We start from the raw sequence: 26,243 nt of genomic DNA on the forward strand, positions 1-26,243 counted from the left end.
CATTTCTGGAAAATGATTTTGCAGGTACTAAAATGGTTAGTCTCCACAGTTTATTCTCTCTAACGGATTCAGTGAGAGTTGTCCACACCCGTACTTAAAAACAGACTTTAAAAAAATAGATTTGTCTGCTTCATGTTCTCATATGCAAATAAGAGTGTTATTTTATGTTAATGTTTTGTTGTTTGATATTTAATTCTGAATATAAAAATGATTTAAAAAAAAAAAGAAAAAAATTCCTTCTTTAATTTCTGCTCATGTCCTTTTGTGTCCTGTAAACAACTTAATGACAAAATAAATTTGAATCGACTTGACTATTCCCTTCTTGTTTTTCCTGTCAGGCACGGCATCTTATTTATGTGTCCTTTCCACTGGGGACTGGCACCCGAAGGGCCCCGATCTCAGCAACTGTACCTCCCACTGGGTCAACCAAGTAGCCCAGAAGGTTCGTATGAGCGCTGCCTTAATGTTTTTCTTCAGTGGAGCACGCATCTTAAAAACACTGACCATGTAAGACTGAACACTGTGCCCTGTATGCCTGTATGTTGTTTTTTTTTAAAGATTTAAACTCTGAGGTGGTTTGACTACTGTCGGAAAATGGCAATTAGCGGAGGTCAGATTGATGGAAATATATCTTACTCAGCTCTCTAATCTGATGCGTCCTGTTTGTTTTTGAGACAACCAAAAGTGTAACATATTGAATAATGCTGCAAATTGCAAAACCACATTTTGTAAATGAAGGTAAATTCTAAAAATGTTGTGTAAAGAAAAGAAAAAATCAGATTTTTTGATTATAGAAATAGTTGCAACCAATTACATTTAAGTTTGGATTAAATGATATTACTAAAAAGTAGGTATAACTGATAAGAGAAACCTTGTAAAGTTAGTTTGCAATTATTTTCTTTTTTAACAACTTTTCTGTAAAAAGAAAATATGAATCCTTCCAAATAGGTAATCTTCAAGGCCTCATTCAACTGTAACTCAATCTTTAAAACTTTTGTCTAAATTTCCATTTTTCGTTTAATGTTTTCTTGCAAACAATCTCCCCTGGCAGATCCGCAGTGGTGAAAATGCAGCTAACTTGGCCAACGAGTTAGCAAAGCATACCAAAGGCCCCATCTTTGCAGGGGACGTCAGCTCCTCGGTGCGCCTGATGGAGCAGCTGGTGGACATCCTCGATGCTCAGCTGCAGGAGCTCAGGCCGAGCGAGAAAGATTCAGCGGGAAGAAGCTTCAACAAGGTAATTTCATCCACCCTTAAAATCTAGAATCAGCACCATTAATATCAACCCGGTTCTGTCAGTTTGGACTTTTTAATAATTTACTGAGTGTGTGTGTGTGTGTGTTCTTTTTTAAATTGTATCTCTGAAATAGACATGAAGACAGCAAAACAATAAAGTAGTTGCAATATTTTGCATGCTGACAAGGTGCCAGTAAAGTACCTGCAATATTTGTACATGTTCTTTAAACCTTGTTAGGTGTGTGTGTGTGTGTGTGTGTGTGTGTGTGTGTGTGTGTGTGTGTGTGTGTGTGTGTGTGTGTGTGTGTGTGTGTGTGTGTGTGTGTGTGTGTGTGTGTGTGTGTGTGTGTGTGGGGGGGGGGTGCACTGAAATTTTGAATCAGCCCTATTATTTTTAAGTGTTTTACATGGAATATGAAAAAAATTAAATGTCATTCAGACACCTCTTCACGGGGACTTTCATAGTTAGAGTCGAGCTGCTTTATTCAAATACATATGTGATGTGTTTGAGCATGTAGAACGAAAATGCAGCGTATCACACATATCAGTCAAAGCTCTTTTATTTGTTATACCATCAGGTAAGCAGGTGAGTAACACTTGAGACAGTACACTAGACGATGGGGAGCCGCTGGGCCAGTAATTTAATAGTTTTTACAGCTACATGCCTTTTTCCTGCAAACCCTTTGATTCAAGCTCATGAATTTGTGCAAATTATATGTCTCTATTTTTTATGTTCTTTTTCTTCTCTATTAAAAAAGCTTCAAAAGCGAGAAAGGACATGCAGGGCATACATGAAGGTACTGAAGCAATGCTTCTGCCCACTCTGCTTGCTGCTGTCCCCTTTATTCCTGTACACCACTATATATGCCCCGGCCCAAGTTCAGCAGCATGTACCCTCTGCACTGTCATGTACTCCCCCACCTCCCTTTGCTTCCTGCCCTTTTCTTTTCTTTTTTTTTTTTTTTGAGTAATTGCTTTACACACAGCCACAGTCGTATAAAGTGCTTTCTAAGTCAAAGGGAAGTCATTTCCAATTACTGATGTGGCTTCTTTTCGTGGATGTGTATGTGTCTCTGTGTATTTTCTCCCCTCAATGCATTGACAGCTATGGTGTATTTTGTCATTCGTTTTGCTTTTCCCTCCCTGTTGTGTGTTTATTGTGTTTACACAAGACTGCACGCCTGGATAAATAACAACATAACTCAAGCAAATATCCTGGTCTTACATCCCTCTCATTATTCATTTGATGAAGGATTTACTGCTTTGTTGCCTTTTTTATGAGAGCTCAATTCAATATGCCACACTCATGAATTCACTTGTTCACTTGTGATTTATTAATCCATCCCCACCCCTACCCCTCTTTCCCAAGGACCATCACCTGACCTTTCAGTAAAAATTGAGGCTGTTGTTTCTCAAGGACACGGGTTTCAGATCATTCGCTTCATAATTTAAAAGTACAAATCTCTTTTTGTGTAATAGGGCCAGAGTCAGTCTTTTTTTTTTTTTTTTTTTTTGTATTGCTTTGAATGTGATCACTTCTTTGGCTTGACACATCAATGTATTTTGAACCTATACATCCCTTTTCGGCTAAGGACACCAGTGTCCTTTGCATGCCACCAAAGTCACCCCTCTCAATCCAGATCACTCCTCCGGGAACCAATTTAAGTAGATCAAGCTCAAGCTAATTAGCCATTTAATAGTCGCAATGCGCTCATGAAGCAAGTAAAGGAGGGAATTGCTTATATGTAGTCAAACCTAATCTCTTTGTCAAATAATCCCTATGATTTTTAATGTCGCAGCATGTGTATTTGGATTTATCTCTAGCTATTGTCCTAGAGAGTGTACGCCAATGTAAACTACAACATTTATTTGACTAATGATGACATTGGAGAATCTAAGCTTGGAGTTGTCGAGTCAGTGGTATCTGACATCTGCCATGTGTGACGCAACAACACACTTGGTCCCCCTCTGCCCGGTCCCAACAGCTGTCTGCCAGCATTGATTACCTGATTACACACATCGATTTGATTATTTCCCAAAGAAAAAGCCTGGATTGTCTGGATCCCACATCCAATTGATCTTGTTTTGGGTTTTTTTTCCCATAGATTTAAAGTAAACTAAGACTGACAAAAAACAGCTTCTGCCTTCACGGTCAGGTTCTTCTTTATAGTGCATTTGTGAGGTGATTTAATGAATCTTAATTCAGTGACATATTCGATGCTGTGAAAAGTTAAAGAAGGAAAAGGTTTGTGCCACAACTTGAACTTGGTGTTTAGAGTGTGGTAATTGAGAACAGCTTTTGGTACTTTAACTCTCATCAGCCTGTAGTATATAAACTGTTATTGGACTGACCTGATAGACTCGATACACTGACACTAAGCAGCGGCTTTGATGCAATGTCCTTGAAAAAGAAACTGAATCTCCACCATCAATGATGCACTTATTCATCTCTCTCTCTCTCTCTCTCTCTCTCTCTCTCTCTCTCTCTCTCTCTCTTTCTCTTGCATATATATATATATATATATATATATATCAGGTTGTTTTTTATTCATTTATTATTCAACAATTTCTAATTGTTATTAATGTCCATTAATAATTGCTTTTAATTAAAGGAATGAAAAAAAGACATCATTTTAACCTTCTTTTGTTTATACTGGCGTCATTTCAATTTACACATATCATTTCTTTCATTCATTTCAGTGGCTGCATGTGACTTTGTGTGGTTGCTAACAAAAGCTTTTTCCTCCAAGCCACTCAAGAATTTCCTGGTTTTTTTTATTTATTTATTTTTATTTTGTTTGTTTGTTGTGGTTGTCTGGTTTGACACAGGCTATTGTGGACACGGTAGATAACCTCCTGCGACCGGAGGCCCTGAAGTCCTGGCAGGACATGAACAGCACTGAGCAAACCCACGCTGCCACCATGTTACTGGATACTTTGGAGGAAGGGGCCTTCGTCCTTGCCGACAATCTCATGGAGCCTGCCGTTGTCAACGTTCCTGCAGATAATATAAGTAAGTAAAGCAGAGTATATGGTGAGCAAATGACAAGCATTCAAGATTGATGCAAGCTCAGTTAATTTGATTACTCTTTAGTTCATTGAAAGAGTCACTCCTGTGATAGAAAAACGAGGCCGCCTCATAAAAAAGGACTTTGTTTTCATATTAAGCGTTTTAACCTCGGGGGAAGAGAAAAACAACGCATATTAGGTTTAACGAGTCGTTTACTGACAAAGTGATGGATGTCACACAATTAAATAGACTGGATTCTCTGATTGCGTGTGCTTACTTATAAATGTACGAGTCTAGACCTTGTAACTCTATACATTAATGTGAACAATAGCCTGCTGTGTATTCACAAAAACGGCATAGTTTATCCACAGCCTCATTCTTCCACCGTTTTCTTGAACAAACAAGAAAGGATGTTTATCTTTTTTTTTTTTTTTTTTTTGTTTCTTTCACACTGTTTTATTCATGTTAAATTACAGATTCATTGAGATGAAACAATCATTTTGTGATTGACGTTTTTATTGTGTAGCTCACTGCCATCCAGATTAGATTTAAGAAGTAATGTTCACATTAGCTGTTCATACAAAAAGCACTGATATCAAACCTCTCCTCTATTTTTCCAGTCCAAGTCCAAATCAAAGCTGTTATAATAACCTGTCTGTTAACAGATCTGATCTTTTTCTTTGTTTTTGCTTCTTCTTCTTTTTCTATTTCTTTGTGAACACTGCCTTGTCCTGGATGTGATCCGGCACAGTCCTGAATGTATACGTACTCAGCACAGATGGCCAAGTTCAAGACTTTAAATTTCCACAACCGAGCAAGGGCGGGATTTCAATCCAGCTATCGGCCAATACAGTGAAACTCAACAGCCGGAACGGTGAGCGAAAAAGAACAAAAATTAATTTTCACGCTAACCAAGATCAGACAGATTTGAAAAGATTTCATGCAATGCTCTTTAAATGTTGTTGTTTTTGTTTTTTTTGCAAAAAGGTGTAGTTTATGTCAAAAGCCTTATGCTACTTTTAAAACCTCTCTCTACAATTTGTTGAATTTATCTTCCTCTTATTTATGCAGGTCACATGTTACATATTTTAATTTAACTAGACTACAATAAATTGGATTGTTTAAATTTGTTTGCCTATCTCCTTAGACTTCCTCTTTACAATTTTATCACCTTTGATTTCTTTTTCTTATTACCTTATCGAAATTTTGTGCACCTTTCTGCTTCATGCTTTTAATGTTTGCTAAAATCCCTCACCCCCACAGGCGTCGCCAAGCTGGTGTTTGTGCTTTACAAAAATCTGAGCCAGTTCCTCAGTACAGAAAATGCAACCATCAAGATGGCCAACGAGGCTTACGGCCGTAACGTGTCTGTGGCTGTCAATTCTGACATCATCGCTGCCTCAATCAACAAGGAGTCCAGCCGCGTGTTCATTAATGACCCGGTGATTTTTACCCTGGAGCACATCGATGTGAGTGTTCCTGCTGAAATGAATGGAGAGGTCATATTAAAAAACAACAGGAGGGAACTTCCAGTGTAGACAGAGATCTGCAATTTGAATTGTAAATGTCTGGCGAGGTCAGTCGGCAGTTTATTTAAGTCATTGAACATCAAATTAAAGGAGTCTTTAGAACCTAAGTGAATTCTTAATGAAAACTAATTCTTTAATCAACATTGGGATATAAATGATACCCATTTTCTTTTATGGTGGGGGAAATTAACTCCTAGATTAGCCCTACAATCTAGGATGAAATTACTGGAGCACCAATTATCTTTCGTCTTTGAAAGTTGTCACTAGAGTTCCCAGAGGGCCATGCATGTCTCCATTCTTTATCAGAGAAACTGTGCAATCCTAAAGACATGCCGTCAAACAATTATGCTTCTCTGTTATTAAGGCCTCATATACCCAACTATGCTTCGGTTGATTTGGCAAGCATGTGCCAAATGAGATACAACATATGAATTGCTTCATAAGAGCTGTGAAGTGAAAAATCCTCATCCATATCAGTGCAGAAAAATACTTTGTATGAGTAGGGGGTAAATGGCCTCTGTGTTCTACATGTGCTTCAATTTCAGGAAGTCAATTATTTGGACACTTAACCATATCTCTTGTTATCTGCAGATGGAGCACTACTTCAACTCCAATTGCTCTTTCTGGAATTACTCTGAGAGGAGCATGATGGGCCACTGGTCTACCCAAGGCTGCAAACTTCTGGACTCCAATAAAACACACACCACCTGCTCGTGCAGCCACCTGACCAACTTTGCCATCCTCATGGCACATCGAGAAATCAAGGTGTGTGTGTGTGTGTGTGTGTGTGTGTGCGTGCGTGCGTGCGTGCGTGCGTGCGTGTGCGCGCGTGCGTGCGTTGCCTCCTGTTGTTGATGCTGTGCCGCCCTGCTGTTTCTCTATATATCCCAGCCAATAGCTGATCTAGTAATACCACATCTCTATCAGCAGGTATTAATTTCAAAATGAAACCGAGGTTTCTTCCACTCATGCACTTGTTTTGCAAAGATTTTAACTAATTTCATACTCTGTCCTATTTCAGGTTCACTAGCTTAGCAACCAACAGCTGTATCTGTCAGCTCTTGTTCTGTCTCCTGTTTGGGGTGCCACACGTTTACTTTTTCTCAACTTCCTTTCCCAATAATGCTATATGGTAGACTTTTTGCCTGTTTACTACAGAAATGAGAATCACTGAGTTGTGATCAGGGTTCAGGGTGGGCCTAAATATACCCTCTTGGCAGACGCAGAGACGAACAGCTGTGAATGCCAATAATACGTACTATTTCTGTTTATAAGAGTTTTTGGAGAACATGTGCTACACATGCGTAGTAGATTGGTGTCTGCCAATGAATAAAAAGTTTTCTTCTCCTGCTGCACTCAATAGTTTCTCCCAATGAGTAGTTTTATTTTATGGTTTTAAATTATTTGTGGAGATTGTGCTTGAGGTTGTCTTAGTGTGTTTTATTACATATTATGGAATGTAAGCTGATAAGCTGTTCGTGTGCGTAGCAGCTGCAAAGGTCACATTTGCATGTCACAATGAATCCGCAGTACAAGATTGTCCATGCAATGACCTATTCTAGGGTCCACTCTCTTTTTACAAAATGTATGTTTTAGTCTCCCCAGCAGCAAGAAAGCAAAGAAAAGCCTTAAACCGAAGCCCAAATCAGTCCAACACAAATCACTCGGCATCTTAAATCAATTTTCTCCACTTGCAGTCACATGCTTTTAAGGTTGCTATAATTAAATCACGGCTTAAAAACCTACTTTTGATCCAGGTGTTAAGCCAAATGCCAAATTATATCCAGCCTTTCTGTTATTTCTTAAATATTTTTAAAAAAGCTTATCAATTTGAATGTGTGACCAGTAGCTAACCCTAACCGGAACCCTTTACAGAGATTAACAGTCTCAAGATTTAGAGTGCATCATCATATGGAAATGGCACTGGTGAAATTTACCAATTTTTTTCTCACTGCCTCAGATAATGGACTCATGCTTGTATTTGACTGCACAGATGACAGCATTTTATTTCATAGACTGGGATATAATTTGGTGATGAAAGAAGCCTCATCAGTCTCGTCGTATGTCTGAGTCTCAATTTGTGGATCCCAGTGATTATGCTTCAGTACAAATAAAATCAGTTTATGGAAGTTCACAAGGTTTGCTGCGAGAACCAATCTTTTGTTATTATAGATTTTTTTTCTTCTGCAGACCATCATTTCTGAAAAGAATAATAAAACACTAAGGTGCTATTGCAATGCTATGTTCCTAATTTTAAGTTTCGACCTCACACTAGTTTCATGTTAAAGTATATAGTCGCTGCTGACTCAACTGACCCTAAACCATTATTTAGGACAAGGCCACGAGGGCACCTCTCCTCTCCTTTCCATTCAATTTTTCCTTGCACCTTTCTTAGTCTGTAGCTATATGCCTCTTGATTTGCAGTGACTGGCCCCACCACACAACCTACTCATTGTTTATTGTTTGTTGCTTCCCAATAGTCATCTTTTCTCTCTGCGCTCGCCTCTCACTCCAGCCGATTGAGGCAGACAACCGCCCACCCTAAATCTGGTCCCGTCGAAGGTTTTTTCCTGTTGAGAGGCAGGTCTTACTCCCCGCTACTGCCAAGTGCTTGCTCGAGGGGCAATAGATAGTTTTCTCACTGTACATTTTTAGTTCGTGAGCTTACTATGTTTAGCACGATGAGATATGTGTATGAGTTAATTACATTTTGTCTGTGTGTGTGTGTGTGTGTGTGTGTGTGTGTGTGTGTGTGTGTGTGTGTGTGTGTGTGTGTGTGTGTGTGTGTGTGTGTGTGTGTGTGTGTGTGTGTGTGTGTGTGCGTGTGCGTGTGCGTGTGTGGCTTTTGCCATATTGGCGTCCCAAATCACCCACAAATATTACATCCTCCAGATCCAATATAGAAATAATAGATTTCTATATGAGCAGAGGAACACCACGCACTGAGCATGATGAATTAGGTATAATAATGTTGGAGTTAAAATTAAGTAGGCCCTTTTCATGGTTTTAGTCATGGTTTCATGGTTTAAGTTAGTGCTTTATATATGGAGCTGAAGGTAAAAGGTCTTTTCACTTCACACAATTATTTTATAATTTATTAATTATCTTCTTTGTATTTCTTTTTTCCAGAGTACCAGTGGACCGCATGAATATCTTCTGACAGTGATCACTCGCGTCGGCATCGTGGTGTCACTCGTCTGTCTCGTCATCAGCATCTTCACCTTCTGCTTTTTCCGAGGCTTGCAGAGCGATCGCAATACCATACACAAGAACTTGTGCATTAATCTCTTCATCGCAGAGTTAATATTTCTAATTGGTATCGATATGACGAAACCTGAGGTAAGCTGGAACAATTTCACCATATTGATTTGGTGTTGATTCTTACCCTCTGACTTTATCTCCTTTCACCCCCAAAACCAAAGACCCTTCAGAGTGAAATAGATGAGACTTTAAACATTGTTTGTTTCTAACCTTCTATGCTTGTCCCTGACATGACACGAGTGGGACAGCACCATTAATATAGATTACTAAAGAGACATGTCTTCCCCTTGACAGGTCTTTTATCCTCTTTCACTTAAAGGCACAGTTTCAACCAAGCCTGTATCCATTCTACTATTTCACCCCGTTCATTTCCACCTCCGTCTTGAGAATCACAAAACATTTTTTCTGCATAGTCAGGCGACAAAGCTTTCAATGTTGAGCTGTATGATTAAATCTACTAACTCTAACCCCAAAATATGAATGGCATTTAAATTTCCACAGTATTAATGGAAAGACCAACCTGTGTATAGTTGGAGCCCATGTGGTGAATGAATATTCATTACCATTTTTCATCAGTTTCACTGATGTCTTCTCCTGTGTGAGACAGAAAAAAAACGCATTCACTGAGTTTTAATAAAAGGTAGGGCATAATATATAATAAAAAAAAACAGTTATAGAGATGCTGCTAGTCATTTTACAATCTTTTGTATCTATAATTTAATTTATTGTATTCTGTAGATTTTTTTGAGGAGGGGGGGGTTAATTCAATATTTTTTTCCATTTCAGATCGGATGTGCCATTATAGCAGGAATCCTTCACTTCTTCTTCTTGGCTTCCTTCACCTGGATGTGTCTTGAAGGCGTCCAGTTGTATCTGATGCTCGTGGAGGTCTTTGAGAGCGAATATTCACGGAAAAAGTATTACTACGTGTCTGGTTATCTCTTTCCTGCCATCGTAGTCAGTGTCTCTGCAGCTATCGACTACAAGAGCTACGGGACTGAGAAGGCGTAAGTGCAGCTTTGTGAACACATTCTTGGAAGTGCAGAGCACACATTCTGGATGCTAACACAGTGCGGGGCTTAACTGCTGCGTCTGCATGTGGCAGATTTTGAAAAGAAATCTACTCATCATTCCTGCCAACACCTTACCTGCATCCCCAGAGTCTACACCAAAACAGTTGGGTTTTTTTTTGTTTTGCCAGGGATGGGCAGCTGTTCAATTTTTTATGTCATTTGAAAGTGGCTGACAGACTCAACACTGTGGTTTCAGGGGAAGGCGCAGCTACGTTAATGCCTTTCTGCTCAAAGACCCTCCTGTGACCTCTTGTTTGTAAATGCTCTCTTAAACTGAAGAGCACTGTGTAGAAAATCCTTTTACATACAGTAGATTAATGGCCATGTCTCAGCTAAGACTCTGCTATTTCAAGGAGATACTTGGGGTTTTCTCTGTTTTCTACACATTGTGTTAATACCCCACTTTAATTTGCTTCAAATAAAACATTGTTAATAAAACTATAGATGCTAAATTGCACTCTCACAATATCAAGACCTGAATTCATCCAAAACTGATTTATGTTCATTATTGTTTTGTTGTGTGAGCTTGGTTTTATTCTTGTTGACTATGTTGTCTGAAGCTTGAAATGTGTTTTCTTTGTCATAGGTGCTGGCTAAGTGTGGATAATCATTTCATATGGAGTTTTATAGGACCTGTCACCTTTATCATCATGGTAAGCTGTTTTATTTTCCTTTGAATGCCCAGACTGACAGAGTGAGGAAGGGACTGAGAGGGTGAAATGAAAGAGATGCAGGAGAAAGATAAAGAAAGTGAGATAGCATAACTGAGGGGAACAGTCAGCAGGTTTTTTGCTCCAAGTCTCCTCAGTGATGACAGGTTAATTTTGCGCCAAAGACAGATTTCCAGCCATCCTGCGATTCTTTCTGCCTCTCACCAACAGACAAAGATCAGTATTTGATAGTGAACTTAAACCTCACATTGACGCAGCTTTGTGAAGTCTCACTTCACAGACAATTCTGAATACCCTCAGAGCAACTATTATTCCGTTTGAAAATTGGGTCAAAATATGTGTTTTACAGTGCAGAGCATAGCATGGATTCTCTCCCTCCGTTACATCATCCTGCCTCTGGGTTTGCCCGTGTGTAAATAGCATGTGACAGTGTCTGGGGAAAGAAAAGCAACGTCACCTCTTTGTTTGGCCAAGGACCATCAAGGGTGAAGGACATATAGCATATCATATTGACATATGTCCCATTGAGGCATGCAATTATTTACTGGTCATGACATTATTATCTCCTGCTCCATCAGAGGGGCTTGGAAGAATGAGACCTTAGGGAGTCTTGCCTCCCTGCACAAGGAGAAAAAAAAACAAAAACGAAATGGCAGGTGGTATTCTTCACATATATCCTCTCTGGTTATCAAACCTTGTAATGCTTTGCCCTTATACACACCAAAAGGACGGCGATGGCCAGCAAACTTGTCTTGCTGCTGTGCAGGGAGGATGGGTGGTATTTGTTCAGTACTGTATTCATTATCCACCCTAATGGTTGGTACAGTGTCTACAGACGCAGTGACCTCTGTTGAACATCAAGCTGACACTGAAAATATACCAGAGAGAAGGGGCAGCCATGTCAAATTCCAGCGAGTCTCTGCACACCATTCGCAGACTGCAAGAAGCATTCAAAGTAAAGATGCAGTGCAGCTCTTTGTCTGTGTAGTAGCAGAGTAAACAGAAGTCGAATCTGCACACTGGACTGCATTTCACGGTTTCTCAGAGACAAGACATGGCCACTTGATGCAGTATTTAAAAAAACTGAGGGGAAAGTGCAAAAGAGACCTGGCAATTGTAATGATTTCCAGTAAATGCTGATATGTCTGTTTTTTGTTTCCAATGACATTTTTTTCCTATCCTTATGTGCACCCGCTTTGAATGTGTGAGCTTATAATTGAGGAAAAGCCATCATCATAATAAAGCAAACATACGTTTCTCCCTGTCTCAGCAAATGCTCTGTCAGCCACACAGGAATATGTTTCCTTTTCTTAAATTGGGCCCTCATTGTTCTGCAATTGAGTGTTACCCCTTATAATGATTTGCATGAAAAATATATCTGCAGTGGAAATGATGATCAGGATCCCGGTGGTGATGACCGGAGAGATAGAATCATGACCCTGTGAGAAGCTAATGTATTGCAGCAGAGCTAATGTGTGACAGGAATGAGGTTTTGTTGCGCCAGCTCCGGCATCTTGCAATGCCGCTCTGATTCTGTGCAACAATTGACTCAAAAAAAGACAAAGTACTGTGGATAGGGGCGGCCCCCAGAGAGCATGCAGGAGCAAGGTTTGTCTACACCATCCGTGACCCTGGTTTCTCTACAAATTGCCTTTGTCCTTGTCAATGAGAGAAAGGGGTTGGACACGAAAATGCAGAGAAATGGAGGAAAAACAGTGTTGCTTTGACTCGCGTTTGGATCCGCTCATGATCTCCAAAGCATGTCTTTGCAAGCAACATGACCTTGGGTGGGTTTTTTTTCTTTCTCCTTTTCCTGTTGTTTGTTCTATCAACCTCTGGCTGAAATGGCTCCTAAACACTGAGTGAAAACAAAAGCTGGTAGCAGCTATTTAGATCCTTGCTCCAAAGCCAACGTTGCCCTGTCTCTGGGCACAGGGGGTATTAGCTCCATGAAAGGGGAACACGGAAGTAATGACTGGTGGGGGGATCCATTAGTATGCTTGAGATAGATTCAACACAAGGCCTCTTGGATCATGACACGTCGTGAGCAGTTCTTATCATCTGGACAGCTCCATCTGCACCTTTAATATTTTATCTCCAGCAGTTCATTTGGAGTTCAGTGTGTACACACACGGTCCACTTCAGAAAAAGCTTTCTCCTCAGTCCCAGTGTGGCGAGGTGCTTCTGCATGGCTTGCAGTGATGATTCAGAGACAGAGTGAAGGATGGAGGTAAGGCAGCTCCGCTCTAGCAGGAGGGATCCCCCGGGAAGGGCTGCGAAAGCATGTCGGTGGGGGTGGGAACATGTGCCGTGCTTTAAAGTACTGCGTCCCTCTCCTCTGTCTCATTGGATCCATGTCACTACTGCTGGCTGTGTGAAAGGGTTTTCAAAAGTCCTCACCCGCTTGTCTCTCCCTCCCCCCCATACCCCACCCCACTGTCTGACTCATACAGGCGGTTCACAGAAGTAACGGCAGATAGCTGTGAAGCAAAACAGAGTTTTAGTGCTGGCTGTGATATTAAAAATAAAAAAATCAAGATTTTTTTTTTTCTCTCTTTTCTTCTCGTCGTCTATTTCATTTTAAAACCTGGATTACTTTAAGCGGCTTCATGAGTTGATTGCATGTGGAGGGTGATATATTGATCACCAGCAGCCTTTTGATAGCAGTGTGCACCAGAGCTCAAAGATTTTCTGTTTTACCGTGAATGGCTGTGGTCTAAGCCCAGCTCACAAAGGTCCTTTGTATTGGTAGTTTGTCACCATTTTTCTTTTTACCAGTGTTTTGCGGTCTAAATACAACTAAATATCACTGAAATGCACCGTTGTGTGAGGCTTTTGTCATTGTCAGTGTGTTTATTTGTCTATATTTGGTCAGTTTGTTTTTCTTCAGTTTGAGGGATTTATTAAAAAAAAAAAAAAAATTGTAGTTGTTGTTACTAACATGCTACTCACACAGTATCTGCGTTGTGTGTTTTCGTCATCCTTTGATATGCTCTATTGGAGGCACACATCTCAGTTTTTCTTTCTCAGATATTCCTCGACATTATTTATACATGCCTGACGTGCAATACAAACAGTTTGGTTCATCTACCGTGTGCATGTACATGCTGTGTGAAAGGGTTCGCCCGGAATAAATGTTTTGAAGTAAATTATTTGAAGGGGGCTTCTTTCTTGACAATTCAGCCTTTGTGTTTCCACATCACAGTATTGATTTATTTTTTTTTAGGTATTAGGCGATTTTGCACTTTGAAACACAGCGAAAAGTATCCTGGTCTCAACCTGATATCTGCCATTAGCTCCATTAAGATTGAATACATTAAAACAAGCACAAAACGGCATCTTCTTTTCTCTCCGTCCTGCGCCGTCCTCTTTTTCTGTTTTTCTCTCTCGTTATCTGGCCACACACAAAAATCTAACAAAATATACCATGTTCCCTCAAGCCTTTTGTAGCTGCATATGCCTTGTAATATTTCACTATGTGCATACAATGATATGCAGTTGTTTTGTACAAGAGGCTCTCTTATTTCTCTTGGTACTTTCCATTCCCCTCTGACAGTGCCAGCCAGCTGCTGTGTGGCTGTTTCATTTTTTTAAACAGTGATAGATTTTAATGCATTTCCATGCTCTTATTGATATAGAATGACACTAAATTTGGCGCCAGTCTGTCCGTCTGAGACTAGCTGGAACAATAGATGCTTATTGGATTAGGTTGTGGACATACAAAGACATGAAGCATCTCCTCTTTTAATATTTATAGACAAATTAACAGTCTTTTTCCTGTCTGTTGTGTCTTGAGTCTTGCATCTTCATATATTAATATTGTCGTTATTCTCTTTTGGCAGCTCAACCTCATCTTTCTGGTCATCACGATGTACAAAATGGTGAAGCACTCTACTACCCTGAAACCAGACTCCAGTCGACTGGAAAATATAAAGTAAGTGAAGCATCGTATGTTGAACCTGTCGTTTCTTTTTCTCATCTGCAATTTAACATTGGTGCAATTCTGCCACTGTCTCAAATAAAGCCAAAGTCTTTGCGCTGTTAAAGTAATTGTTTTATTCCCCTTAAGCCATTATGTTTCAAATAACAAATAAAAGCAGAATAAATCACCCATTATTGACCAAGGATTTCTTAGTTCTCATGACCAGGTTGAGGTTTTCACTGATATTTGACACAGGTATATTGTTTTTGGCTTGACTTAGCTGTTTTATGGATCTCACACATATTTTGTGAGTCTTCTCTTCATGTTTTGTTGTGCTAACCCTAACCCTAAAGAAAGAAAGAAAGAGACACTTTTAGTCACCTCAGCATTTTTCTCTTAGAGGGAATGCAATGGTCTGTGAGCTGTTTGGTTGTTTGTTCTATTTGTTTTGCATTACAGTGTAAAAAGGTGTTGGTCTTTGCTTCAGATTGCATTTGAAATTCATTTCCATTTGGGGTTAAGAGGGCCTGTTGTTTGCAATACGGCAGCACCCCGTGTCAATTTCCACTGTTTTATATTTCAATTTCTTCTTCTGCTTCTTCTTCTTCTTCTTCTCCTTCTCCTTCTCCTTCTCCTTCTCCTTCTCCTTCTCCTTCTCCTTCTCCTTCTCCTTCTCCTTCTCCTTCTCCTTCTCCTCCTTCTTCTTCTTCTTCTTCTTCTTCTTCTTCTTCTTCTTCTTCTTCTTCTTCTTCTTCTTCTTCTTCTTCTTCTTCTTCTTCTTCTTCTTCTTCTTCTTCTCCTTCTCCTTCTTTAATGAATGTGTGCAACTTTGCAGCATTGCGGTAAAACTGCAATCAGAAAACAGTTAGACAGTGGCTATTTTGACTCCTTAGTTTATTTGAGATAGGCTGCTCCCTGCCTCAAGGAAACCACCACATAGCACATCCACTGACTGTGGTGGCATATATACTTGTGTACAATTTGTTTTTTGAATGTGAAACTGTATTCCTCCCTGGCTTATTTATACTGCTGAAGTACTTGATGCTGTTCTGTTGTGGTCATTTTCTTGTTCTTCCTACCAGAGTTTGGTGTCAAAGTGGATGTAGCACAATGGTCATTGCATGTTGCATGTGAAGGCAAAGTTAACGCGCACCCTCTCCTTTCTTTTCTCTCATCATTCTCCTCCCCCTTTCTCTGTTCTGTGATCCACACCAGTAATTATCGCGTTTGTGATGGCTACTATAATACAGATTTGCCTGGGTAAGCTTTTGCCATGCACCTCAGATAATTTTACAAACACACCACCCACGCACACACAGCGGCATAAATGCAAATATAACCTCAGACGATGTGCTCAGACCAAATGCTTTAAATGCAATATTGTAATTTCTTTATCGAGAGCAAAACACACACGACTTGATATTGTTAGACCCCTTAGTTATAGTTTATAATTAAAGTTGAGGAAACATATATCACTCAAGTGCCGACTGATCCACATTGCTATGCGCTCTAATCTAATTGTGTTTCTCTCTTCCTGCCTATCATGCTCTAGCTATGAAGATAATAAACGATTTATCAAGTAAGGAATGTTGCCCAAAAGTCTCTTTTTTCAGCCTGTAGTTTATTCTCTCTTCTCTCCTTTATTCTGATTTCCCCCTCTGTCTGTGTTGCTTTTTTATTCTTTGTTTTGTTAACTCATTCCCTCCCTAATTGCTGCTGGAAAGCTACTCATCCATTGTCCTTGTGACTGCTGGCTTTTGCCACATCCATCATCTTGAAATCCTGTGTTGTTGTTGTTGTTGTTGGTTGTTGGTTGTTGTTGTTTGTTTGTTTGAGCACTAAACTGTGACCACTGCCACAGCTGAAGTCTCAACGGGACTTTCACATGAAGGAAGAGGGGGTGATACGCTCACCAAATAAGAATTTTAGTGTAATTGTGTTTTAGGCCTTTTGTTATTTGAAAAAATAATGCTGTGCTCACTGATTTCGCTGTCTGATATATTCACATAAAAAGTCACTTGCAGGAAAAAAAACAATCAATTTTTTTCTTTTTTTTTTTCATCTGTTTGAATATGAATATCCTGCAGAGAGCGTTTGGATGATTGGGTGGGGAGGGCGGTTGTTTTTCATTGTGTTACAGTGGTTTTTTTTTCAACTATTATTCTCTACAGCTTTTTTTCAAATTCTTCATAGTGATTAAGAGCTGCAGTCACTAATCTGTCACTGAGCATTTTTTATGTTGGATTTGTCATCCCCCTGTGTTTCTTTTTGCCGTCCTTCAGATCCTGGGTCATGGGGGCCTTCGCTCTGCTTTTCCTCCTGGGTCTCACATGGTCCTTTGGGCTCTTCTTCATCAGCGAGGCCTCACTAGTCATGGCGTACCTTTTTACCATTTTTAACACCTTCCAAGGGATGTTTATCTTCATTTTCCACTGCCTTCTCCAGAAAAAAGTAAGTCTCTTGTTATCCGCCGTACTCAAACACAGTGATTTGTCTCTCAAGGCTAAAGGCGTGTTAGTGTGAGCGAGTCAAGACCGAGCTTTAACTGCAGCATGCCCTATTCACAGAGCCCCACATGCTGTTATAAAGAACAAACACTGCTTTCTTCAGGCTCGTGGCTCAGTCATATATAAAGTCAACACTGTATATAAACAGTCGGGTGTTTGCCTATGCAGGTCCGCAAAGAGTACAGCAAGTGCTTCCGCCACACGTACTGCTGCGGCGGCCTGCCGACGGAGAGCTCGCATGGCTCTGCAAAGACCTCCACCACACGGACCAGCGCTCGCTACTCTTCTGGTACACAGGTAGCCCAGCAGCTTTAATGCTCCCTCTTTGCGGCAATGAGAGAAGAAAACAGTGTCTCCTGCACAGACACACTCATCATAGCCCTCATTTACATTGTTAAAAGCCCTGGAGTTTAAACAATTGCTCAGGAGAATGTACTTTCATCATGAGCACATAAGTATTGCAAAAAAAAAAAAAGAAAAAAAGATGCATACGCTGCATTTTAACTTCAGAGGTAGATCAAGAGACACAAGCAATATTCCACATTTTACAAGCAGCATCTGCTGTACTGCATGAGTACTATTCTTTTCCCTTTTAGCACTTGCTTTATCTTTTTTCTCACTAACGTCATGTGCACGAGAAATAATATTGTCCTGTTTAAGGAACACTGCAGGCACATTTTACTGCAGGATGAGTTAAAATGGCTAAAATCGTATTTGCATTATTCTGTAATTGAAGGTTTATCAGCCTTTCACCTGTGGTTCCCATAATATTTTCTTTGAAGTCCCCCAAGTTGTCCTTGAAAAAAGGCTGCCCAATCTCTGATTTGTCAAATATTACACAGCCAACACTGGTGGGCACACGTACGCTTTCAAAATAAAAACAATAGGCAGTTTACCAGTTCTGCTCTCGATTCTAAGAATTGTAAAATTTAATTTGTGTTGACAATATTACTCCAGACAGTGACTACTTCTTTGTCTCATAGCAAATCAAAGAAGATCTGGAAAGCCAGGTTGGGAACCACTACTTCAGACAATTTCACATTCATAGAGAGATGTCCCTATCAGACTTGAACCTTCAGTTGTGTTGAAATAAATGAATGGAGTGAATGGAGATGAAAATGTTGAAAAGCTAGTTTACTTAAACTATGCCTGTGTTGATTCTAAATAACTGCTTATTAGCAGAGTCCTTAACTTAGTGCATATGAGTTAGTTGCGAGGAATGGTACAGTTTGTACAACAGAGATAAATTAAAATTGGCCTAAAAGGTGAATGGGCTTGTTTAAAGTCCTAATTACTGTCCCTTGTTGACCTGACAGAGTCGTATCAGGAGAATGTGGAATGACACCGTAAGAAAGCAATCTGAGTCCTCCTTTATCTCAGGTGACATCAACAGCACCTCCACCCTTAACCAAGGTCAGTTCACACCTCATTTCTCTCCACACGCACACCTATGCACACATTTCATCATCCAGCTAAAAATACCTCCCTCAAGTTCCAGTGATCTCACCACCGTAAAGATTCCTACTCGAGTAATCAAAATAAATGCCTTCAGCTTGAAAAGACAGAGCACTGTGGTTTAAAAAAAGAAGAAAAGGGGGTGGGGGTTGGAGATTTAGGCCTTTAGTGTAGTCTCCTGTTCTGCCAGCAAAGGATTACAAAAATCCGTCCTCAAATACTCTGTGCGCTGTCATTCTGGCCGGTAACGTCAGTCTCAAATTGGGACAAGGATGGAAGTGCGTTTTTTTATTTAAGTGCTGGCTGTCCAAAGTTCATATTCGGGCTCAGGGGAAACACCGACAAAAAATATAAAACATAGGAGGAATAAAGTTTATTTTCAGAAAAATCTTTACATGCTGTAAAAGGCCATTTGTTGCCTGGCGTATAAGGTGACCTCTGTTACTTTACGGGAGGATTTATGAGAGAGGGGGAAAAACTGTCATTTATTATTTAGCTTGAGCACAAATATGATGATGAGAAGATGATGTTCAACTCTGGCTGACCTGGAGTGCTTAGTGTGTTGTTAGGCTTTTCTGCTGCCTCTGAAATGGCTTTCCAAGCATGCCAAGGGAAGGGAAGGGGGGGGTTACACAGTGATAGTTTAACTTCACTCCCTCCTCTTCCATCCTGCCACTGCAACTCTTTGCCTTCTTGCCTTCTTTCGCTCTCATTCTCCCACAAAGTAAAACATAACATCCAGGGCCTTGAATCACATTGTGCCTTGCTGATACATCAGTAACAATAAAGGGGGAGGTTTTTTTTATTTTTTTCAACAGGACCATTTCCTGGAGATGTTAATGTAAAGGTTGCATATTGATCACTCCAGGGTGTAGTGGCCTAGTTACCCTGGAGAGTCGGTGCACTGAAGGAGGGCTCTATCTCCTCGAAGCACTTCCCTGTCATTAAAAACATCCCTGGAGACTTCTCAACATGACAGATGGCATTTAACCCTGGTGATAAATGGCTTGGAAATGCCTCAAATCCTTAAAACTCACCGTAAGCTGTGAGGACGCTTTTTTTTCCTTTTCTTTTTTTTAAAACAGGAGATTTGGAAGAAAATTGCCAATGTTGAGTCTTCATAAAAATGTTGATCTGAAAGCTTGGAAAGCTTCTCCTCTCTGTGATTGAGGAGAATTCAAATTTGGACCTGATTCAAGCAGCAAAACCTTTGCATAATTACAGAAAGGCTATTTTTCAAAAATGATGCTTGCTCAAGATAATAAGCAAATGTGAATGGTGACAGAATGCAATAATGAGCACAGTTGGTTGAAAATTGATTGGTAAATAAATGGCTTATGAATGAGTTGCTACACACATACCAAATGAATTGGAAGGCCGACAGCAGAAGGCCAGCTAAAAGTTGAATATTTTTGGCACATGTAAAAATAGTTGGTTTCTTGCTTCTCCCCGGTCACCTCTCAAACTTTAGTCTGTGCTCACTATTTCACAAAACACTCCACAGTTTCACATTCTTGCGTAGACCCTGAACATCCAAAACCTCACTACGCAGTTACTGAAGAATTTCTTCATTTCTTTTTTCCATGACACTTTCGATTACTGTCTACTGCCAAGTTAATCTGCTCCTCTTCTGTCTTACCACTCCAGGAATGACCGGAAATTATCTACTAACAAATCCTCTGCTGCGACCACAAGGCACTAACAACCCTTATAACACCTTACTGGCTGAGACAGTCGTATGTAACACCCCCACGGCTCCAGTGTTTAACTCGCCAGGTGTGCTTACTTAATACTTTCACCTGCAGACTCTTTCTCTACTTGTTTTCCTTTCTCTCTCTGTCTGTTCAGTTCATTGTACAGCAGGCCAAATGAAAAGCAGGATGTTCTGCAGTATCGCCTTTCCTTCTGAATCACTGTCTCCCAAATGCTTGATATAGTACTTAGTACTGCGTGCGTGCGTGCGTCCGTGTGTGCGTGCTGCTTATTAACTATACACAATAAGGTAATGTATGTCTGTGTGATTTTTTTGCGGTTCAGTCTCTGTGTTCTCATGTGTCTCTTCAAGCTCTGAATGGGACATAATGATTTAGATGGGAAAGAGATACTACACGTTCTGCCTTGAGATAATGTTAACAGTGACGTATACCTTAGCCTCTAGTATAAACTGCATGGATATGAAGATTTATCATCCCCAGTGTTTGAGGTGATTCGTTACTTTTTAGGTTTTTAAGACGGAACTTTATTGTTGAAACATCCTAAACTTCCAGCATTGATGAACAAATGCAATAAATAAGTATTTGATGAAAGAAAATAGAAAGAAAAAACCCTTTACTCTTAAAAACACTATCTCAGCTGCACATGACATTTAAGCATATTTCACACTGTGCTGTGATTATATGTGCTATTCCGTTTTGAAACTGAAATGGCATCTTTTGTCATGTTTTGTGCTTTTCCCCTGTGCTTCCCTCTAGTGACCTACAGAGAGACAAGTATGGGAGTAAAACTTAACTTTGCCTATCAAATGTAAATTTTTTTCAGCATGCTTATTTAAAAACAACCAAAACCCCGGCACAATCACTGGTTTACTTTAGGCCATTAACACACACTCAGTGAGCAAGTGGTTCACAAAATTTATCTTCCCAAATTCTAATCTAAGCTGAGAGGAAATTAAAGATTCCTTCGGAGTAATCATCTTGATTTGACAGTTTTATCACCGAAGCCCATTTCTCTGCTTTTCTCTCTTCTGCTTATTTTGTGATTTTTTTTTTTTTTTTCTGACCCTAAAAATACGTTGCTTTTTTTTTGGTTTTAAAGAAGCCTTCATCAGAAAAATCTTCTTGTTTTCTTTCTTCTTCTTTTTGTCTTATTTTATGGTCTCCTCAACCATTTGTCCTCACTTGGCTCTCAGTAGTTACAGTGTCCAGTTATATTCCCCTCACACATTACCAGACAACACCTGTCTGCACTCTAAATTACTTTCTTGCACGCATAAACACATGGATGTCATGGTCGCAGCTGTTCAGTTTTCCTGATTTCTTTTGTGGGGTTTTTTTTTTTTTTTAACTTTTTTATTTTTTGTCATTACTCCTAATTTCCAATTGGCTTTGCAAAAACTGCTGTTTTATTATGCCTCCTACAAACACAATCTCTCCTCTTTTATTCAGCAAACACCAGCTTGAAACACTGCAGCAGCCCTCGTTCTAATTTTAGATAACTTTATTTTGTCCTCACTGGGAAATTGCTTCGCAGGACAATCACAGGAATTTTATCACAACATCACACTCACCACGACTCTGAGACAAAGCCATACAAATGCCCTCAATTTGGAATATATATACAAGCCTGTTTATAAACTGTGGCTTGTAGAACAAAGGGGCATTTTGAAAAGGGCAGTATTGTTGCCCAACAGTTCAAACAAGCAGGCAAAGGGGATGCCTTGTGTTATCTACAACATTGTGTGCCTTAATCAACCCTCACTCTGTCAATGCACTCCACACTTGGTAATACATTCCAAGTTTTTCACATGTTATTCTACGAGGCGTCGAGCTCGACATAGCAAAGCACATTTTTTTCTTTATCACTTTTCCTAATCATAGCTAATATTTATCCGTCTTGCTGCTGCTTTTCATGACCTCCATGCTCTGAGACATTCCTAACATGACTGCATCTGACCTCTGCAGTGGCTCTGTTTTCATTTTCTGATCTACTATTGACTGTAGATTCACTGGAGACTGTAACTGTGACGGATGCCAAGTGGTGGGTTGTGGGCAAGCTCTGACCTTTGCCAGCTTAGGGTGTCCAAGCTGCCAACTAATGGACAGCAAGTTCACCAGCATAAACACCCCCCCCCCCCCCAAAAAAAAAGGGATCGAAAAAGTAGCTGCTGGCTTTCAATTGGTAAAAGTAAAAGCTGTTTGATGCTTGTTTATTTCCTTTGCTGAACCCTTGCTCTTGCTAAGTTCCAGTTAAGACCTTTACTTTACATTTTGTTGTTCTTTTGAGTGATTCTCCATGTTACAATAAATCATTTTACTTTCTTTTGTACATCAGCTGCTCTTAGACCAGATAGCCTGAGCAGACAAACATGATGTGAGTTGTCCAAAGTGAGTCTTTTCACCTGCTGTGTGTGGTGATGGTGGAGTGCTGCTTGTGGGCTCCCCTTGTAGTGAGAACAAAGATGGCTGTCCCATGTTGACACATTACTACTCTCCCTTTTCTGTCTGTCATTTCTCCCATCTTTGTTCTTTTCCTTACTCCAGCACATCCAACCTATTAGTTGCTAGAAAAACCTCCAAGTGTTGTAGCTTGCCCGTTTGTGGCTTCATACTCGTGGACATCTACTTTTGCCCTGTGTGTTGTGATGGTGGTTACTGTTTCAGTTTGTCTATTAATGTTGTTTGGGATCTTTTTCATTGCTTCGTCACATTTGTGGCAGACTCTATCGCACAATGCCCTGCTCATTTTAAAGAATTTTTTTTTTTTCAGAAAGGGAAAGTCCAAATGCATATGTGAGAAAGTAAAATGATTTCTCATCGCAAACGATGCATGCAGATGTTTTGTACATTAGAGATTGTGCCCTAACTAACAGAATTATGGCATGGCCTAATTTTACTTGAGTCTATGTGAAACTGCATCCTAAACAGCATTAAAATTATTTGTTTCCTTTCTTTCATAGTTCTTGGGTGTTTACTAATGTGAAATCCCCTCACATTCTCCTCTCTTTCCAGGGCACTCACTGAACAATGCGGTGAGGGATACAAGTGCAATGGATACTCTACCGCTAAATGGTAACTTTAATAATAGCTACTCGCTCCGTAATGGGGACTTTGGCGACAGTGTGCAGGTAGTAGACTGCGGCCTCAGTCTGGACGATGCTGCCTTCGAGAAAATGATCATCTCCGAGCTAGTACACAACAACCTGCGTGCCTGTAACAAAAGCCACCAACAGCAGCAGCACCACAGTTTACATCATCCACCCCACCACCAGCAGCCACCGCAGTACCACCATCACCACCATACGGAGCGGGCTCCGCCCAAGGTGACGGTGGTGGGTGGCAGCAGCAGTGACGATGACGCAATCGTTGCTGACGCCTCGTCACTGGTACACATGGGTGGTGGCGTGGGCCTCGAGCTGCACCACCAACAGGAGCTGGAGGCGCCGCTCATCCCCCAGCGGACTCACTCTCTTCTGTACGCACCCCAGAAGAAGGTGAGGACCGATGGGGGAGTGGAGACCTTTGTCAGCCAGCTGACGCCCACCAACCCCGATGAAAATCTTCAGTCCCCAAACAGAGACTCTTTGTACACTAGTATGCCTAATCTGAGAGACTCTCCATACCCTGAGAGCAGCCCCGACGTGGTGGAGGACCTTTCCCCCTCCAAGAGGAGCGAGAATGAAGACGTTTACTACAAGAGCATGCCTAACTTGGGCTCTGGCCACCAGCTTCAAGCCTATTACCAAATAGGCCGAGGAAGCAGTGATGGTTATATTATCCCCATTACTAAAGAAGACTGTATCCCTGAGGGCGATGTAAGAGAAGGACAGATGCAGTTAGTGACAAGCCTTTAAAATGTATTTAAATCATCCCAACACCTCTTCCTGTACGTCTGCTTCCACGACCTATAGAAACACGCACTGTTGAAGGAAAGGGACGAGCTCATTTTGGGTTTGGAGTGAGCCTCGAAGCAGCGTCATCTTCCCTCTCTTGCCATGTGCAGCCCTCCTCGTCCTCATTTGCATCACCACTCCCACCCCCACTGTAGACACGCCACTCTTGCTCCCTCCCTGCAGACCAATAGACTTGGAGCACAGCAATGGCAGTGCAAAGTTTTAAGGAGACTGTATATACAATGCAGAGTCGAATTTCAATTTTAAAGACAAGCCAACTATGTATTTAAATGTGCTGCTGCTGTTGAATAAATTTAAGGTACGAAAGTTGAAAAAAAAAACAAAAAAAAAAACAACAAAAACAAAGAAAAAGACAAAAAAAAGGAAACATTACTGACTACATTCAATCAGCAATTTCCCCATCAAAAGGTTGTACATACACTCTCCAACATCCTAGTTGAAGCCTGTTTTTTTATTGTAAACAAACCGACACCCCCAGACCAGGACATGGACACGTTTGTAAAATGTTCCTCATCAGACTGTTAGAAAAGGAATATAAGATCCTGGTCCATCTCCATCACCACGAAGTTTGGATTGTATAACCACTAGCAATCAAGCCCCTGGCCTTATATTTTCTCAACTGTACCTTGAAACTGTTGTCAAGGAAAATGGCTGAAATATATATTTTGTTGTATTGCTAGTGTAAAATGAAAATTCTTGGGAAACCATAAATATGAAGAAACCTTTTACTTGCAAAATTTAAAGTTTGAGAAACTATTGTGTAGAAATTGCACATATGTTATACCGTGTGTTTATGGTTCCAACACTTCATTCATGGTAGTACGGTATGTTTGAAAGTAAAGGCTTATAAAAAGAAAGACGTCAACAGATTACAAAGATACATTATCACCTTTTCCACTTGTGAACAGTGTTTTTTGCTGATTGAGTTTCAATGATGACGCCCATCGAGTTTATTTGACTTTGCCAAAGTGGCATTACTTTAGTAAAATGGGAATGCAAAAACCCAGTTTAGGTGATTTATGCATTGCACAGTTTTTTTGTGTAATTCTGGTCAAAATAGATCTTTTTACCAGTGGTGACAGAGCGAGCGCAACTGAAGTGAAACTGACTTTTGACAATAAAGTTTCTATTATAAATGTAGTTCTTCCGCTTGGGTTTGAATAGTTTATTTATTAAAAATCTTTCCAAAAAATAAATGGGAAATGTGTGAATATTTTCCAGCACTGGTATACATGCTGTACTGTAGCTCATGTTTTGTTTTGTTTCGTTTTTTTTTTATGTAAACATGTTATCAAGGGGCTCATCACTTAAGACTGATGTAAAGTTCAACACTTGTTTAACAAATAAAATAAATGTGAGATTTTTTGTCAAATGTCAGTTGCTTTTTAATGCTTTGTGTTTTTTGGTACTATTTGAGAAAATAGGTTGAATTATTTTGCTATGGACAAAATACACTTATGACTCAGGTTTATAAGCAAGTCCCGAGCACTTTGAAAGGGAAGTTTTAGTAAATTTATTTTCCAGATGATTTTTTTTTCTTTCTTTTTCCCTGATAATTCTTCAACCGCTGCAGAGTAGAGAGCTCATTCCACCGTATGTGTTACATAAGCCAAATCTTTCCATGTGATTCAAAGATGAGAAACTCAGGTAGGAAAATTGCATTGTAAATGTTCCTCTGTGTGGTTGTAACACTAATAAAGGTTCAAAAATGACACTGGTTCAAAGCATTGTCCACTTAGTATATTATTGAATGAGCAAAAAGAAAATTTGGCACCATTTAAGGGTCCGGGGCTGCAGAAATCTTGTAGTACGGTGTTGCTTTTAATGCTGTGTGGGAGTAGAAATATGTCCACAGACCTAACAAGGGGTCAATGTTACACTTGGCTGCAGTTGTAAAATTATATTCTACATAATATGGCCTTGTATGACACATATTTGCTCTAATTAATG

The 26,243-nt window shown here is 40.1% G+C and overlaps 1 protein-coding gene across 4 annotated transcripts in view; it reads left to right on the top strand.

Annotated features, from left to right (window-relative positions):
* adgrl2a (adhesion G protein-coupled receptor L2a) overlaps positions 1-25,658 on the top strand; it is a 79,396-nt gene extending 53,738 nt beyond the window's left edge. Inside the window, exons 6-21 of one of the 4 annotated variants that reach the window (XM_080506161.1) lie at positions 339-442; positions 1,052-1,237; positions 1,995-2,033; positions 4,066-4,249; positions 4,998-5,120; positions 5,510-5,715; positions 6,367-6,540; positions 8,905-9,114; positions 9,823-10,043; positions 10,696-10,762; positions 14,623-14,714; positions 16,985-17,153; positions 17,378-17,506; positions 18,526-18,622; positions 23,392-23,873; positions 23,975-24,039. In XM_080506161.1, coding sequence (XP_080362287.1) covers positions 339-442; positions 1,052-1,237; positions 1,995-2,033; positions 4,066-4,249; positions 4,998-5,120; positions 5,510-5,715; positions 6,367-6,540; positions 8,905-9,114; positions 9,823-10,043; positions 10,696-10,762; positions 14,623-14,714; positions 16,985-17,153; positions 17,378-17,506; positions 18,526-18,622; positions 23,392-23,873; positions 23,975-23,983 — 2,492 coding nt within the window. In that variant the 3' untranslated portion in view covers positions 23,984-24,039. Of the gene's footprint in view, positions 1-338; positions 443-1,051; positions 1,238-1,994; positions 2,034-4,065; positions 4,250-4,997; positions 5,121-5,509; positions 5,716-6,366; positions 6,541-8,904; positions 9,115-9,822; positions 10,044-10,695; positions 10,763-14,622; positions 14,715-16,984; positions 17,154-17,377; positions 17,507-18,525; positions 18,623-23,391 lie in introns of all 4 variants that reach the window. The other 3 variants (XM_080506159.1, XM_080506160.1, XM_080506162.1) reach the window with 3 other exon arrangements.
* The last annotated feature ends 585 nt before the right edge of the window (positions 25,659-26,243 follow it).

This window comes from Blennius ocellaris (genome assembly GCF_963422515.1).
Source record: "Blennius ocellaris genome assembly, chromosome: 12".
NCBI lineage: Eukaryota > Metazoa > Chordata > Actinopteri > Blenniiformes > Blenniidae > Blennius > Blennius ocellaris.